This window comes from Phragmites australis, chromosome 1 (assembly GCF_958298935.1).
Source record: "Phragmites australis chromosome 1, lpPhrAust1.1, whole genome shotgun sequence".
Classification (NCBI taxonomy): domain Eukaryota; kingdom Viridiplantae; phylum Streptophyta; class Magnoliopsida; order Poales; family Poaceae; genus Phragmites; species Phragmites australis.
The window spans coordinates 32,648,862-32,666,348 of record NC_084921.1 but is presented as its reverse complement, the minus strand read 5'-3'; the positions used below and the strand labels follow the sequence as shown (position 1 = coordinate 32,666,348).

Genomic DNA, 17,487 nt, shown 5'->3' with positions numbered 1-17,487 from the left:
GCCTGATTGTCACTGGTTTAGTATTTGCCATCAATGGTATGGAATGATCCCAAGGCCTATGAGGAGGTAACTTAGTTGGAGCTTCAAACAATGCGGCATATTCAGTCAGCACTGCCTTCATTTGTTTACGTATGTCTTCCTGACCATTTATTGAAACCTTTTCTGTTGAAACACACAAGTGTATCAGGTGATGTATTGCATTGCTGAATATGAGCTTCTGAAGATAAGCTGTTGTCAATTCAAGGCAAGCATCCAACTTGGGTTTAATTTCTTGCAGGGAGATAATCTGTTGGTGATATTCAAAAGTCATCCTCTTCTTGTCTCATTCATGCACATTTTTGGGCTATGGGCTTGAAGCCAATCCATGCCTAATACAATATCATAGCACCCTAGAGGTAAAATTATGAGATCAATGTGAAAGGTATAGCCCTGAGCCCACCATTAGCATCTAGTGAACTGGCTATTGCAATGAAGAATTCCACCATCGGCCACTCTTACTGAAACTAGGGAAATAGAGGTGCTTCTCATCTGTAGTCTTGAGGCCATCATGGAGCTGATGAAGCTATGTGAGCTCCTCGAATCAACAAGTATCAATACTTCTTAGTCTGCTATTAATCCACACAACCTCATGGTTCTAGGACCCTCATTGCCATTAGTCACCAGCTTAGAGATGGACATCAACGTCTCTTCCTCTGAATCCTCAGTTGCTGATTCGGATGACACCCCCTCACCATTCTGCAACATATCTAACAATTCCTCCACAATATGTAGTTGCACAGTAGGTGCACAACAATGTCCTTTCCTCTACCTCTCACCGCACTTGAAGCATATGCCACGAACACAATGGTAAGCTCGTAGAGTTGCCAAACGGTCCTCAGGCACGTGACGCTCTTGGCCATGCGTCCCATCCGTACCCCGGCGTTCTCCAATTCCCTCCATTATTGTCCGCCCTGAGTTAGCTAACAGCGGCGGCACGATTTTGTGCCGGAGTCCTGGATCATGGTCCATCCTAGTGGGGCATGACTGGTATGTCCCGTGATTGCCCTCCTGCAGCATCGTTAGGGAGTATGCCATGTCGAGATCTTTGGGTCGGTGCAGGAGAATCATACCTCGGACCTCATTCCGCAAGCCATCCACGAACCACGTGGTGAAGAACACCGGGTCATAGGACGGATTATGTGCCAGAATCTGGTTCATCAGAGGCTCAAAACGCACCATGTACTCCGTCACGGATCCTTGTTGCTTGACTTCGAACAACTGACGAATGACCTCTTGGTACTGATCTCTGCTGAAACGGTCGATCACACGAGTACAGAGATCATTCCACGAAGAGAATCCCCTTTGAGCTTGTAGCCACAGCGCAGCGCTGCCTCCAAAATGATAAGTCACCACGCACACCCAGAGCTTCGACGAGACAGCGTACACGCCAAAGTAATCCTCGCAGTGCCTCTTCCAGAATTGTGGATTCTCCCCCTCAAAATAAGGAAGATCGATTTTAAGCAGGTGACCACCCAGATTACAGTGAGAATTGAAACACAATGGTGCGATCGACTTGTCTCCGAATGAACCGACGACGGCAACTCAAATGGGGTCATGTCTGGCGTACCTTTGACCAGGGTAGGCAATATGGTTGTCACCGACCCATATGCCCATCCCCCGGTGGTCTTGTTCCAAGTGGTGGCCATGAGGCTCGGGTTGGCACGTCGCTGACAGCACCCCCAATACGGAGGTCGGCGCCGATGGCAACGCTGCTCGCCACCTCGCTCGATTAGCTACCCAGCGACAGTGTTCGTCAACGCGAGGTGTTGATGGATTTGATCCACCTGTTATCACAGATCTTCCACGACCTGCTGCAGGCCATCCACGCGATCCTCCACAGACTTCAAGAACTGATGGTCTGCTGGTGCGTCTCCATCCTCACCTTCTGCTCCTCCTGGTCCTCCGTGTACTTCCGCATGAACTCCGTGAATTGGGTCTTCATGGTCAGTGTGTGTTGTTGCTGCCAAGAGAGGTACCAAAGTCGAAGGTACAGGTTCTCGCCGGTGAGGTCGGAGGTCGCCAGATTCGTGAGACTCCTCGACTGGGACTTTCGTCGAGCAGGTGGTGGGCGCTGGCTCTGATACCAGAATGTAACGAACCACGATCACGAGCAGCCTCGGACGCATTGGATGCATGAACACAAGCACAAAAAGCAGATGGTGAATTTAGAAAGGAAGAAGAAGAAGATCCGAGAAAGAAGCCAAGACCGAGGTAGTTCAGAGTGGGCAATTCATGCCACCGCGCTCGAGTTCAATCATTCCATAACCCATCTGTTCCATTCTCTTCCGGTTTATAACATACCGGTTCAGTACAGTTGTTGCCAGCTTGTCAACAGGCGATTAGTTACATATAGCAAGCGTTTACGGACTTCCGTTTGTAGGCATTGCTAGGCTTCCGTTGAGTCTGTCCTGACATAGTCCTGCCTGGAATTCAATCACCACAAATCTGCTGTTCTTGGTGATCTTGAGGTCTAAGGATTAGTTTCGCATGTTAGTCTCGAAGATTTTGCGATTCTATTGGAAATCTTTAGCACTTGTTTGTCTCTCTCGGCCCTCCTCTGTAGTCAGAATCCATAGCCTCGGTAAACACAGATTGAACAGCAAAGAGGGTTGTTCCACGGATACGAGCTCACAAGAAAAAGGATACACCTGTCAGTCCGGCGAAAATTGTTTGATCGTCTGTAGAAGAAGTTTCTGTCGTTGTTATTTCATATTCATTTTGGGGTGCATGTCAATCTATGAGCTCTGAAATACCAACACCTGCTTGGTTGGTCAAGCAGCGCATACGTCACCACTAACAATCTCCTTCCTGGAATTAGGTGAAGAGATCATGAGGTCCGTTTGAGGTACATTAATGTCGTCTGCGGGTAGCAGATCCATTGATCCAATCGTATTTTCCTCTCTCAGGTCCTGCTTGAACATAGAGGATTTTTACAGTATATCTAAATAAGTGCATATCGTCTATTTTTCTTATCCGGTGGTTTAGATTGACCTAATGATACTCTATCGTCCATCAGTATCATGGATATCATTAAAGAGTATCATGGGTATCATAAGGGTAGGATTGAAAAAAAAACCATAATAAACTTGTAAATTATATGTTTAATTAGAAAAGGTCAAAATATTAGTTTATTCTTCGGATAAGCTTTCACTTATTCTGTTCATTTTATTTATTAGGGTTTCCACCCTCCGTCGATCGGTCGATGATGGGTGGTGAAAGTCCGAAGTCCGGTCAGTCAATGACGTAATTACCTCTAAGAGTATCAAGATAATTACAATAATACCTATTAAAATAGACGATTGGATCACAATAATAATACTCTTCACCATCTAGTATTATGGTGTACTGTAAAGGTTCTCTGAACATAATTCTCTCGAGCAAGGCGATGGTTCTTTCGAGGTAGACAATGTCTGAAAGAAAAATACTTGTAACATTTGCCATTAATCCCGTGGCATCTTCAGTCTGGCCCCTCAGGTTAAGTTAATTAAACCCTTGAGCCAAACCACCACCACCTCTTCTTCACAAGGAAACACCAAACACGCGCCACTGCAGCTGCATCTGCAGCCAACCACAGGGCACACATATACCAAGCACGCCAAACCAAAACGCCTACCAATACTAAGAACCACGTACACGTCCCATCACATTACCCGCGCACGTACGTACACTACCCACTCCGGCCGTGCACGCATTGTACGACGTAAAACACGTACGTGGAAAGGCCTTACAGCAGCCGGCGGCCGGCGGCCGGCTTCTTGCGCAGGCCGACGAGCGAAGCGTCGTCGACGACGGGGCCGCAGAGCGTGCCGTCGGCCTTCATGTGGTAGAAGGTGCTCTGGAAGACGACGCGAGTGCGGTTGGCGATGGCCATGAAGTCCAGAACGGCGCGCTTGTACCCTCCGGTCCCCTTGGACTCGTACGGCACCCTGACGGTGGCGCGCGCCGCGTAGGCCTCGGCGACCATGGACCCCGCGCAGCCGTCGGCGGCGTCGCCCACGGCGAAGGACAGCCGGTAGCTCCACCCGGGCACGGTGCGCACCTCCTGCACCAGCGCGCTCTCACTGCCGCCCACCAGCTCCACGGCGCGCGCGCCCCGCGGCACGGCGAAGTGCGCCGAGTCCACGTACTTGACGGCCTTGGAAGACACGATCATCCACGCGGGGAGCGGTGAGTGGTCGTCCTCGATGTTGGGCGGCACGAGCACACCCCACGATGCGTTGGGCAAAAAGTAGGGGCCTTCCTCGAACCCCCCGTTCTTGAGCATGTTCCCCCTGACGAGCTTCGGCGGGTACAACGCCCGGATGGCGATGGCGTCGATGAGCGGGCCGCAGGCCGGGTCCTCCTCGACGCCGGGGTTGTGGATGACGAGCGTGACGACATCGAGCTTGGCCTTGAACGCCCAGGCGTACGAATCCCAGCCGTTGCTGCCGTAGATGGTCTGCATGGGGAGCACCCCCCACTCGGGGCTGACGGACACGTTGAGGCGCTCGGCCTGCGCGCAGGTGCGGGCCGCGCTGAAGGTGATGGCGTAGTAGGAGCCGCGCGTGACGGCGAGGCGCTGCCGGATGGAGGCCTCGTTGCCCAGGCGCACGGCGTGCGCGCCCTGCGGCACCACCAGCAGCATGTCGCCCTGCTTGTGCCCGGACTCGATGTACTCCACGAAGCCGGACGTCTGCCACCGCGGGATGGCGTTCACGCCCCTCACCACCGTGCCGTTCACCAGCTGCGACTTGGGCGGGCCCTCCTCGAAGTTGCCGTTCGGAAGCAGCCCTGCATCCATCCATGCTCGATCGGTTAATTTACTACTACTAGACCAATCGAATTAACCAAGAAAGCCACATGCAGCTGTAGCTTATTCAAGGGCCTGCAGCTGCAGGCTTGGTGATCGCAGATGGAGCTGAAGAGAGAGCCGCATGCAGACACCACAACTCATCAGGACTGCCTCTACTGCTCCTGTGATGTATCTGTAACCAACAGTCTACAGAGCTGACAGGGTGCACGTTACTACGTTAGCATGCCAACTTCGCTACCGTGGCTGTGTGCATGACTACATGTCTGTCGGTTCTGCTGCTGCGTCGGTTGGGGCTCAGACGCATTCACGGCTGCTCCATCTACCACATGCAGAGAACTGCACATGCATGGTGGGTCGGCAGCACTTTGTTCTTTTCTTTTCTTCTGAGATCAACACCGACTAATACTACTAACTAGTACACTGACACGATCGGTCTCTTTTTAAATTTAAAAACGGACGAATCTTTGACGGTGGAACATGTATCGGGTGCCGGGGTGGCATGCAGAATCCTCTTATTTTCTCGCTCTTTCGACCAACATGAGATGGCTAGACTAATCAAGCAGGAACAGCAGGAATATGCGCGCCATGTGAGGTGTACTCTAAAGTGTAAATCATGAGCGTTGATGCATGCATGCATGGTTCTCTAATAATCAGAGCATGAGCGTTGATGCGTGCGAGCGTGCATGATCCGCCCACGACAGCGACCGGAAATCATTTCGTCGTCAAGCTGACAATCAATGACTTGCATGATTCTCTTGATTTTGGAAGGTTCAGATCTAACCAGACAATCAATGACTTGCATGATGATGAAAAACCGATGCTAATTTGCAGATTAATTTGGCACTGGTAGTATTCAATGGGTAGTATTCGTAAACCGACCGATCGGTCATCGGTCTGACAGGGGATTATTATCAGGTCTGTACGGGAAGGTTGGTTACAGTAGAAAGGTGAAAAACTTGTTTGTGAAAGAGCGATTAATTCTATCTCGTGTGCTTGCCGATGGGATGACAGGTTGACAACGGTTAATTCTTACTTTGGTTACACACTCACAAGAGCTACGTAAAAGTTTGTGTCTCTGTAGTACTCTATATTGGACCCCTGTCATTGGTTACGTAACGACAGGGTTAGCAGTGTCATTGGTTACGCAACGACAGGGTTAGCAGGTCGTGTGAAAAATTAACCCCGTGCCTAGATGAAAAACATGGATCGCCGTAACCAGCACTACGTACAGACCATGCCGGAAATGCCACCACGACAGGAAGTGTCTGCTAAGAACTGAACGGCAGCATACATAACGGAGACAGATAGATGTTATTTCACAAGCAAGCTAGCTATGAGCTCTCACCGTCGGTGACGGCCGCGGCGGCGCGCGCCGCCGCGCAGACGAGCAGCAACAGCACGACGCGGCGCATCGTGCCCTCCTCTTCCTCCCGACGCTGCTTGCTGCTCTGATGTAGCCTGCCCTGCTTCGCAGTTCGAGGGGCGTAGGAAACGGGACGACGAGCAGAGCAGCGGGCGCGGCTGCACTTATAGAGCCAGACCGCGGTTAAACGGGCTCGAGGTTGGCGATTAATAGCGGCAATGCCACTCACTGCTCGTTACATCTCGTGGCTGTCAAACCCGCGCCGTACGCGTGTCCCGCGCAGGATCTCGTTTTGGAGCCGCTTCGAAATGGCGGTTCCGCCCTCGCGGGGACAGCCCCTGCGTGCGGTCACATGGCCCGCCTCTCGCTGAGCCTCGGCGTTCGGCTCCCGGAACCGGAGGAGATCGCGGGGGCCTAGTCTCGTCATTTCGGGTACTAATTTAGATTCTTGCTAACCTGACAGAATCAAAGAAATAAAGTTAATTTTTTTCCTTGCTAACCTGACAGGATCGAAGAAATAAAGTTAATTTTTTTCCAGTCAAAGACCAAAACCCATTCATAATCATATAGATTTTGAGGGTCCGGGATCGCCGCCCTGCTTGCCCCCGCCAGCCCTGTCTCCAATTCTAAGCGTACGTGGCTTAGCTCGTTAATCGATCTTTCACGGTTACCACGGCAGCCAAGGTCGATCATAGGGTCGGTCAATCCAACCATAGATCCAAGATTTCTCCGCACGACAAGAGCATGCATGCATCACCGATCAGGAACGTCGCGAAAGATCGATCGAGACCCATCAGCCTCAACAGCTGATACATGGTGCCGTGTGCACGTACGCCTTCAGCTATGCGGCGCTTGCGTGCCCATGCGATCTGCACAGACGAAAACTAATCGCTTGCACTCAACAGCTAAGGAAGCTAGTCATGGCCGGAGGACACGCGAGATCGGCCGCGATCTGGACGCCGAGCAAGGCCGGGGTCTCAGCCAGGTCCAATCATGCATGGTCTACGGGGAGAGACGAACAACGACACGAGTCACCGCATCGGAATCGCTGCACGCTGCGTGCCTGCCCCAGAAACAAGTGATGGTTCCATGTGCAAGGCTCTCTGTCGGAACTAGCCGGATAGATGCATGCACATTGAGTCAGTGCTGCCGCTGCAGCCCCCTGTGCCACTGCCATTGGTTAATGGAGAGCAGGGCTGGATCATATCAGCTGGCCCATGTGAGGGTGCTGTGCCTTACAGACCTACTAGCCTCTTAATTCCCAGGCGCCGATTTGGAGTTCGGAGGGTTTGGCCAGGCGCCATGTAGATGACGGGTCACTTATTAGCTACTACTTGTTGAGAGATTTTTTTTATGGAGTAGCGCTGTGCTTATTTGTTGTTGTTTTATGTTTACTAGCTAAATGCTCTTGTGTTACGACGAAAGTCAAAAAATTCTATGCGATATTGATTAAGTGCCGTAAGACACAATAAATCAACAAGTTCAAATTCATCACGAAGGACATATGATTAAAAAATGCATTCGTATTTTTAAGATCAACATAATCTCATTATAAAAATTCAAATTCTAGCTGAAGCTACAATTAAAAACCACCAATCAGGACAACTAGTACAAAATAATCGTGAAGTTGAAGCTAACATTAGCGCAATAGACAGTCATGCACTTAATATTTCTCATGGTGGGACAGGGCTGAGCGTTTGCGTTTCCGGTTCTCATCATCCTCACAGACAACTTATGGCCAGATATCAGCACCCTCCACTTCAGGTCTATTCTAAGAAGAGTTGTAGGTGAGAATTGTGAAGGTAACTATCAATCCGAGATCTATTCTAAGAAGAGTTGCGTCAAAGATAGGTCTTGAGTTAATTTGCTTATGTTAGAACTGAAGTTGTTGTTGCCAGTGGCTATATAGATTTTGTAGAGTTTGTGATGGCTAGGGTTGAGACGAAGCCCAACCTTGTGATTCATATTGAGGCACCTGAACCAACTGAAGCGGAGTGCACTGCTATATTTAACGCTATTCGTTCCCTATATGGTGATAATGGCCCTATGATTTTGGACCTCAGCTACCACATATTGTGCGACATAGAAAAGAAAGTTGCTTCTACGAGGAGAGAGATACACTTTATTACTAATATCTTAGCCGCGGTCAAAACAATTATTCAGACTGCTCTTGTTACCTTTAAATTGCTCTGCGATAAGTACGATGCATCTTTCACGAAAGGTGCAAGTGGTTCTGACCTTCAATGTATGCTTACTGCTATTGTTGTAGATCTTGAAGAATGCATGAGCTGCACAAAGAAGTGCGTAGCTCAAGTTGAAGAGAACGCTAAGTATGAAGCCTCTTTAGAGGATGTATGACTTGTCATTGATCCACTATAACAAATTGTAATTGTTTCCCTTATAAACCTAAACCAGTTGAGTTGCTTGGCTTTGGATGTTAATGGTTGTGAACGATATTTAACCTTTGCAGAAAATGAACATCCCTCCAGCTGTGCACTCCTGCTATTTTTTTCTAGTGCTAGTTTGTTGTTTATATTATTAGTAAATATTGAAGATCTCAAGTTAATATGCTAAACTAAATGGCAAAACATATAACAGATTTGAACTTCAAGAGGTGTATACCGCAGAATTCATGCAAAAAAGAAGAAATAAGAAAAAAGAGTTGCTACATGCTGATTAAAATCATGTAGAACGAAGGGGATTTCACTCAGTTAATTTCATAACTAAAAATTATGTTAATGTGACAATATCAAAATAGTGAGGTCATATATTGCATCAATCGTCGCACTGCACAATTTATACACATTGCATCAAACCCATCAGAAATAGGTCACAGGCGTAGACGCCGCCCTTGTCAGCCATGTGAGTGTTTATTGTGCGGTTCTATTAATCTGGAAATGGGCAAAAAGACATCCATGTTTATAGTACATATTGCCAATATCTCACACACTTCATTTTTGCACCCAGGATACACTTGATGCCATGTGATAAATGACCTTCATATTCCATCTGCAAGGACAACAGAATCATGGACTATCACTGAGAAACTGAAAATTCTCAAGTTTTTATGCATTTGCTACTACAATGCCAATGTATTGATACCTTGCAATTAGGGCTGGCCAAGGGGCCAGCTCGGCTCGGCTCGGTCCAGCTAGTTAGGATAACGAGCTGGCTCGGCTCGGTCCAGCTAGTTAGGATAACGAGCTGGCTCGGCTTAGCTCATTAGCGAAACGAGCAAAAACGTCAGCTCGGTTCGGCTTGTTAAAAGCTTGAGCCAGCTCGTTTGGCTTGCAAGCCATTTTCCATCGATGCCATTTTCCATCGATGCTCTTCTGACACAGCCGCGAGCAGCCAAGCTTGCCGCCATCCAAACCAAAACCAGAGAACCCATGTGCAGCATCGAGCTCACTTTCCGAGGATGCCATCCGTGGCCACCTGCCACCTCCCATACCATCTAGCACACCAAGGAAGAACATTTGGATCTAGACAAAAGAAAGGAGAAATTTTTGCAAAAAAGAAATGAGCAATCCATCCGTGCAAGCAATGTCATCCTCTTCTCACAAAGAAGGTGTGCTCCATTGGGGAAGCGAATCGAGCCTACTTGCTTGCGGGAGAAAGGGCCGATTCGTCCATCTCGCAGCTCGGGCTGGGCGGAGACGGCTCCCACCCTACTTCCCGTAGCTCGGGATGGGCAGAGACGGCTCGGAGAAGTGGATTCGTTGGCAGCGTCAGAGGAGCTTGGCAGCGTCGTTGAAGAATATGGCATGACTCGACGTCTTCCGGCGAGGAGGAGAGAAGCAAGTGGCGGAGGAAGCTGCAAGGGCTCTTGGCGACGAGCCGATGATCCTCATTGCAGATCTACATCGGAGGAGGCCGGACGCTGGTCGATGATGTTGTTTCCCTCCGACGGTGGCGCTCTGCTCAGTCACGAAGGGAGGGTAACAAAGTGAGGGAGAGGAGAGAGCTGATATGATGGGGGGGGGGGGCTCGGCTCCTCTCACATGCACACGGTGAAGTCTTGGGCTAATAGGGACTTGGACCGGATTGGTTGTGGGCCTGTGGCTGCGTGACTCACGAGCTAGCTCGAGCCAGCTTGTTAATTCAAACGAACAAAATCTCTAACTCGGCTCGTTAGATTTTAGAACGAGCCAAGCTGAGTTAGACACGAGCTGAGCTACTTGCAATGCAAGTCTCCAAACTTTTTGCAGCTTTGCCACTTCGTTTTTATGGACGTCGAGCCGTTCCAACAAGAGCTCGAGGAAGGTGTCCTCCATTGCTTCGATTAATTGTAGAAGAAATTACCTTCACCAGAACATTAGATTTGGTCATGACCTTCACCGAAACCTTGGATTTGCCCATGACCTTCACCACCTTGCCAACATAAGAGCCAGGTTTCTTATCTGTAGTCTTCCTTAAGCATTCTAACTGCAAAATCAAAATTGCGAGACAAATTCAGAGAATGTTAAACAAGATATAACAAACGTAACAAACCAGCTAATTGGACCAAATATTTTAGCACCGCGGATCACCGAGTGCCCAGCCCAACGAGGCAAACAAAACCCGTGCCTTTGGTTATGATCCGCACACGTTGAAAGCTAGGGAATCTATGAACCTTTAATCCGAAGGTATTGAGGCGTTTCTGGGCACAATATCATCAACCTGTAAGACTGAGCCGGTGATGTTGAAACATGAACTTGTAAGATTAGGATGGTGTTGCTTTCTGTATCGTGTTTCATGTCATCATTATAATGAACATGAAAACAAAAATGTAAGGATCAAAAGTTATCTTTGCCGCATCTGAGCGTTAGCTCAGTCGGCAAGGACTACGCCGCACGGAGCGCGCGTACAAGCCGGCCTGCGCTCGAGCTCGGGCTCCCACAGGCATGCAAGGGGTTTTTCCCCATTCTTCGGTGGGCTGCACGGAGCAGCCTCGCCTGGCCCCGCCTCCAACGAAGGCAGTGGAAATAGGCCCCACCATTTAAAAAGAAAGTTATCTTTGCCTGTGCAGAAAGCAGCATATGTTTTCCTTATCCATGATTTCATATTCCATCTGCGCAACAATGAATAACCTGAAACGAACAAAAAAAAAGAGATAGAACAATATAGCACTGCAATAGCTAAAACAAAAAAATAGATCTGAATATATGGGATTAGGTCCCAAAATTGAATTGGACACAGCATTGCCAACCTTCTATACATGCTAGGCACCCAGCGAAAAAGGCCCCTCGTGATCCCCTTTCCGCTGCTGAATTGCTGCGGTTTCATGAATAGACAGGAAATCTCCTTGACAACTATTTTTCACATGTGAAGACCTGAAAATAGATACTGACATATGGACATCCTGGTGCTATGACCACAAAAACAGACCTTCGATCACCAGCCATAAAGGAAAGGAAGAACAAGAAGCAGTGATAAACCGATGGGTTGTCTAAATAATGTCATATCTACGGAGACTTCAACTGAATAACTCATTAGTCTAGGAAATTGTGATCTTAGTCTGGTTGTAGAGATTTATTCTAGTTGTAGAGATTTATGCAGACTTCAACTGAATAGCTGAATAGCTTGAAAGCTCATTAGCCGAATTTGAATAGTTCGTAGGGCTATTTGTTACTTAAAAAAGTACTTGGCTTGTTGTAAAAAAATTGATCCGTGCTACACAATCAAATATTTTAGATACATCATCCCAAAAAGAAACTGTAAAGTCTAGATACACAGAAGCAAATATGTTCAAAAATAAGAATACACTACGATGGTTAAATGATTTTCACAACCTTTCTCAGACCATCCTATTCAAGTGATGTTGCCGCTCATAGTGTTTTGACTAATTGGGTATTGGACGAAATCAAAAGAAGCTATTTATGTATACACCGCTGCAACTTCCTCCTGGTTTATCATCTTGATCAAATTGTTAAGATTTAGCCGAGGAGGAGATGTACAGACAAACCTATGCATCACATTTTTTATATATACATGCCCATCGGTGAAGGGGATGGGTATTCAGGATGAGGATTGGTGGAGATTAGTTGAAAGGAAGTACGGCAGTAGAGCTTTTGACGATGACGACGACAGGGGCGGGGGTCCAATGCCTCCGAAATCTAATGAAAGAAATGATAACATAATAACGCAACACAGGTTAGACAAATCCAATCAAAGAATTGGGGAAAGATATATCCAAATTGGCAAATGGAGATTTTTTATTTCGATGCATTCATGTATGAATTATCCACCATAATTACACAAGTGGAAGGTATTACGCGACAGCTGAGCTGCCAAGCGGCTCCTTCGTGAGGCAGGGAAGGTTAGACCGCGCATGCCTATAGGGTTGGATTCTTAGAGCTATATGCAGCCACAACGTGGACGGAGGGTGACAACGACAGAAGGCAAGGCTGCGTTGTGGGACAAAGGAACAGCGCCACCGCTTGCCGCAGCCTGTATTGAACGGGTAGCCACTGCCGGTGACGGAAATTAGGTCGAGAGGAGCATAAGGGGATGACGTGCCCTCACTCCCTGCCGCCCCCAAGACCAAGAGCCCAATATGCCCCTCCACCCTAAGGTCAACGTCGGCGGCAGCGCTCGCATTGCGGTGACCTCTAACCGGGCACGTTGACCGGTGACACGTGGGCGAGGCCACAAGACTGCGAACGCTGAGAAGGAGTGAGGAGGTTGTTGCGGTGGGCCTCTAGGTGGTTGAAGTTGTGGGCCTTCTGCTGGATCCGGAGGTGCAGGCCATGGATGTGTTGTAGGTAGGACTACCGCAATCCCTCCCCTTCACCGCACCTACTTGTTGCCGCCGCTGTCTCGTTATTTGACACCATCAAATCATAAATCTACCAAATATAATGGAATTGAGGGCGTCGTACTTACCCTCCTTGCCTACCTGGGGCTCAGAGGCTGAGACATAGCCCATGGCGGCAGCATGAAGGGACGAGGAATAGAGAGTGGCAGGGGTGTCAGGAGGAGGTGCCTGCGGTGTTAGGAGAATGCTGCAGGAGGGGAGGGTAGGGCAGGCAGTGAGAAGGACAAATGTACTATGGATGGGGAATGGTGGCGCCAGTAGAGTGAGGGTAGGAGGAAGATGAGGAGGCGGTGTGGAGAGGAGTAGTATGATGTGACAACAAAATCACCGGTTCGTTAGCGAGGTTGGGACGATGGATGCACGTGCACGGGACGGGACGCGGAGGACCCACCTATTGGCGTGCCATTTCTACGAGGAAGGGCGAAATATCAAGTGGACAAACAAAAAGCGGGTGGAAGAAGGACGTGGGCAGACGAAAGAATTTATTAGAGATTTTTTAAGTAGTAGAAAAGTAGAGAAGTAGTAGAGATTTAGAGCTGTTTATTTTAGCTGAAGATTCTGAAAAATAGCTTGCATATTGTGGATTATAGAAAGTTTTTAGATTGTGAATTCTAAAAAACTTTGATAGACAGTTTAGTAAAATAGATTTTTATAATCTATAAAAAATGAAGAGAAACTAGATTCTTGGATTTCCACAATTCAACAAGTCTCTCCTACTTAAAAAAGCAGCAAGGCGTGTTCCGTCCGCCCTCTGCCTCCGCAAGATTCCTCCGCTGATTCGCCCGTCCTCCGTCCGATCGCTCCTTCGCCCCGCTCCCGAAATTGCTGCCCATCTCATCCTCATAGCGTGTACGAACAGTGCCCCCCCTCCGCCGCCAGCCCCGCCCTCGGCTTCTCCGCTTGGGTCCCATCCTCCTCGCCCCGCTCCCGAAATCACCGCGCGCCCCATCCTCATCGCATGCACGAACAGCCCGCCTTACTCCTCCTCCTCCCTCTCTGTTCCGCCCATCACCGCCCGTGAAATCCACTCGCGCCGGTGCGTGCCACCGTGCATGCTCGCCGCCTTTGCCGTGGATCGGAGCTAGATCGGCCGGAACCAAGGCTGGACGGCCGATTTCGCCATTATCGTCGTTGATCTTCACCGGATTCACCGCCACCTCTCCTCTGCTGGAGCCACCCTTCGTCGAGCTCGCCTTCACTGGTTACTCCTCCCTGCCACCATGGGCTCCACCGCCACCGCCTCCATCTCCGCTCCAAAAAGGACGAAAGCGAAGAGAGCAAATTGAACCAAAACTTCCCCAACCCTCCACTGCGGCGGCGAGCAGGATGGCGGCGGCGGAGGACGCGGACGGTGACCGCGTGATTGAGATCATGTCAGTGGGGGCGCTTTACCGCGGCGGCGACCGGGAGCACAAGGACTGGAGCTGCTCCAGGGTAAGATCGCCAGCTCCCTAGGGTTTTGCCTTCGCCTCCAAATCCCCTTTCGCCTCACCTTGCTGTCTTCGCCTGACTCGTTGCCTAATGTTGATTCATGTGGAACATTTGTATTTCTTTCTGTTTGTCCAAAATCTTCACGTCTAATGTTGATTCATGTGGCTTGCAGATTTGGTTTATGGGTGAACACTCTCATAACTCTGCAGAACTTGATAGTGTAAGCGTTGTATCTTCCCTTCTCCATTAAGCTGATTAGTTTTTCTTTTTGGTAAAATGTAAATTAAGCAGTTATATTCCAGTCCAGCTTTTATGTTTGATGAATTTTAATTATGTTAATTTTGAACAACTCAGCAACCCATAGTACTTTCTGATATTTCTATGTTATAAGTCATAAATAGGATCCGTAAAACAAGGATCTTAAGTGGCCTAGCTTGAACATGTCCTGGGTGGCTCATAGCCCCATAGTTGTCTTCTTTCAAATCACGCAATATAAAGCTTTTGCTCATGTCCATGAGTTATTAACTTGTAATACACAATTCCTACTGGCATCATATATCCGTAAGTGCACAATGATGTATCACTATAATAGCCACCGTTCCTCTGTTCTCAGCCATTATGGTTTGATAATTTCACAGGTTGTCTCTGTAGTTCTGGAAAATTATGAGAGTCCATATGCAAATTCTGATAATAATGATGCCACTGTTAAGGATAGACGAATTCGGTGGGTGAGTGAAGTTCTCAATGCTGAAGGTCATGAACCTCCTGCTATTACCATTTTGACAAGGGTTCCTTCATGGAAAGATATTAGAGCTGCCCACGGTGAATTAAGTTTGACAATGTAAATAAGTTTAGGCATGGAGTACTTAGAATTTTTTTTGTTGTACTAGGTTTCTCTAATATCTTATCTCATTTAAATAATTTTTTCCCACGCAGAGAAGAATCAGAAAGTCCAAATTTTTGGTCAGGAATTTGTCTGCACAACCTTGCTAGAATATCCAGGGAAGCAACAACAATCTGACGAGTTCTGGAAACTATATTCCATTATTTTGATAATAACAATCAGTGGTCACCTTCCAAAGGATTTGCACTGTGTGTCCTTCTGGATATATGCAAATTGTGATGGAGAAATATGCATGGTATTCATTATTTCCTCAATCCTCTTATTTTATTTATATACATTTTGCACTTATCTGTGATATTTAGATAATCTGTGATATTTGTCTTCAATCATTGCTGGTGCTGATAGAAATTTAAATCATTGTATGCCAGGATAGAACACACATATATTGTTGTCTATGTTAGTCAAGCATCTTGAACACAAGAATGTATTGGGACAACCGAATATGATTTTAGATATCATTGAAGTTACAGTACGCCTTGCTGAGCACTCCAAAGCTCAGTCTTGTACAACACTAATGACTGCGATAAGTGATATGGTCAGGCATTTGGGTAAAAGCATGCAATCCTTGGTCAGTGATGCAGGTCCTGGAGACAACATGGTCAAATGGAATAACAGATACGGGAAAGCTGTAGATGAACACCTTGTTCAGTTGTCTGGAAAGGTCAGTTTTTCTAAAGATATTTTAGGAGTGGATTACTTTATTTTCCAGTGTTTTGTAGCTCTACTATAGCTGCAAGCTATGGATAATTTCTTTAACTGTTTTTTCTACTCTCCAGGTTGGTGATGCTAGGCCTATCCTTGATACATAGCTGTGGTACTAGAGAACATTTCAAGTTCTACAACTATTGCACGGTCAACTATCTCTGCAGCATATCGCACAGCTCAAATAGTTGAATCATTGCCAAACTTGTCACATCAGAGCAAGGTAAGGTGATAAACAATATTATTCTTTCCATATCTAACGTATTCGTGCTCTAACAGACTTTATTTCATATCACAACTTCCTGTGGGTCATTTGATAAAATATCCATGAACGCAATTGTAGTGTATTTGAATCTTTTGTGCTCTAACAGACTTTATTTCATGTGTATATGTTCAATAATTCATGTGCACATGAATATGTTCAATAATCCATGTGAGTGAGATAACTTTAGGTACTTCTTTATAACTTCAGTAATCAACATCGTGCTGTAAGAATCTATTTTTTTTTAATTACCTCCCAGTCTCCCACCAATGAGCTAGGCTCAGTTCCTTTCCGTAGTTTTTTTTTGGATAAACCACCAATCGTATAGTGTTGCTTCGCTTTATTTCCTTCATGAGTTACATAGCTGTTTCTAACTGAATGCACATCTGGTAGTTTTCTTTCATTAACGAATACAGGCATGTTTTTGGATGATAGCTGTTATACCCTTTATTGAGTTACATGCACCAACTCACCAAAAGGTGGGCAATATACTTCAACATCCTTAGGTGAGAACTTGCATCTTCTTATAGCAGGCATATTTCTACTTGCCTGGGTGAGAGCTTGCACCTTCTTATTGCTTGCATATTTCTATCTGCTAATGCCATGGTCATGCGCAAAATTCCTTTTTATCACTGTTTAACAAATTAATCCGCACCAGTCAGGATGTTAAAGAACATTGATTATCATGCAAGTTTTTAAAAGTCAGTCATGTTTTATTTGCTGGTCAACCATTCTCACATGTGCAACTTTTGAATTGTACTGCCTACACTGCTACTTCTAAGTTGAAAGGCCAACTTTTGTATTCGCCACCTTCACGCCAAAGCCGCGCAGCCCTCCCGCGGCCTTGGTCCGCTCGCGCGCCGAAGCCATGGAAGGCGATGGCGCCGAACTCGAGGATGGTGGCAGGGATTCGTCGGTGCAATTGTCGGAGCGTGGCTTCTTGACGTACGACGACAGGGGCACAGCCACGTGCATCGCCCACCCGCCGCCATACGTTGCGACGGGAATATAAATATTCATGACAGTGTGAGCGTTGCCTCTTCGCCCACCCGTGCGGCATGTGGTTGCCCTCCTCGTGGTGGACCTGCTGTTCATGGTGCTACTGCTCAACACTCATAATGAACCGGCCAAACACACAGCTCAGATAGTATCGCATGCATCAAATGGTTCAGAATCTTTAATTAGTACCGTCATGACC

General features: G+C 47.5%; 2 protein-coding genes across 4 annotated transcripts; one reads left to right on the top strand and one right to left on the bottom strand.

The window, feature by feature from the left end:
- Nucleotides 1-3,450: 3,450 nt before the first annotated feature.
- LOC133915661 (protein BIIDXI-like) lies at nt 3,451-6,343 on the bottom strand. The gene is made up of 2 exons (XM_062358902.1): nt 6,177-6,343; nt 3,451-4,809 (listed from the first exon to the last, which is right to left on the bottom strand). Exons 1-2 carry the CDS (start codon nt 6,241-6,243, stop codon nt 3,764-3,766), a joined length of 1,113 nt encoding a protein of 370 aa, XP_062214886.1. The 5' UTR covers nt 6,244-6,343; the 3' UTR covers nt 3,451-3,763.
- Nucleotides 6,344-14,768: 8,425 nt separating this feature from the next.
- LOC133888720 (uncharacterized) lies at nt 14,769-15,954 on the top strand. 3 transcript variants are annotated; one of them, XR_009903822.1, is made up of 3 exons: nt 14,769-15,262; nt 15,358-15,560; nt 15,671-15,954. XR_009903822.1 is itself a non-coding variant. In XM_062329070.1 (3 exons), exons 1-3 carry the CDS (start codon nt 14,862-14,864, stop codon nt 15,724-15,726), a joined length of 618 nt encoding a protein of 205 aa, XP_062185054.1. In that variant the 5' UTR covers nt 14,769-14,861; the 3' UTR covers nt 15,727-15,954. The 3 variants fall into 3 exon arrangements, 2 of the variants coding, with proteins under 2 accessions (XP_062185054.1, XP_062185047.1); XM_062329070.1 differs by having other exon boundaries at nt 14,769-15,243; nt 15,694-15,954; XM_062329063.1 differs by having other exon boundaries at nt 14,769-15,243.
- The last annotated feature ends 1,533 nt before the right edge of the window (nt 15,955-17,487 follow it).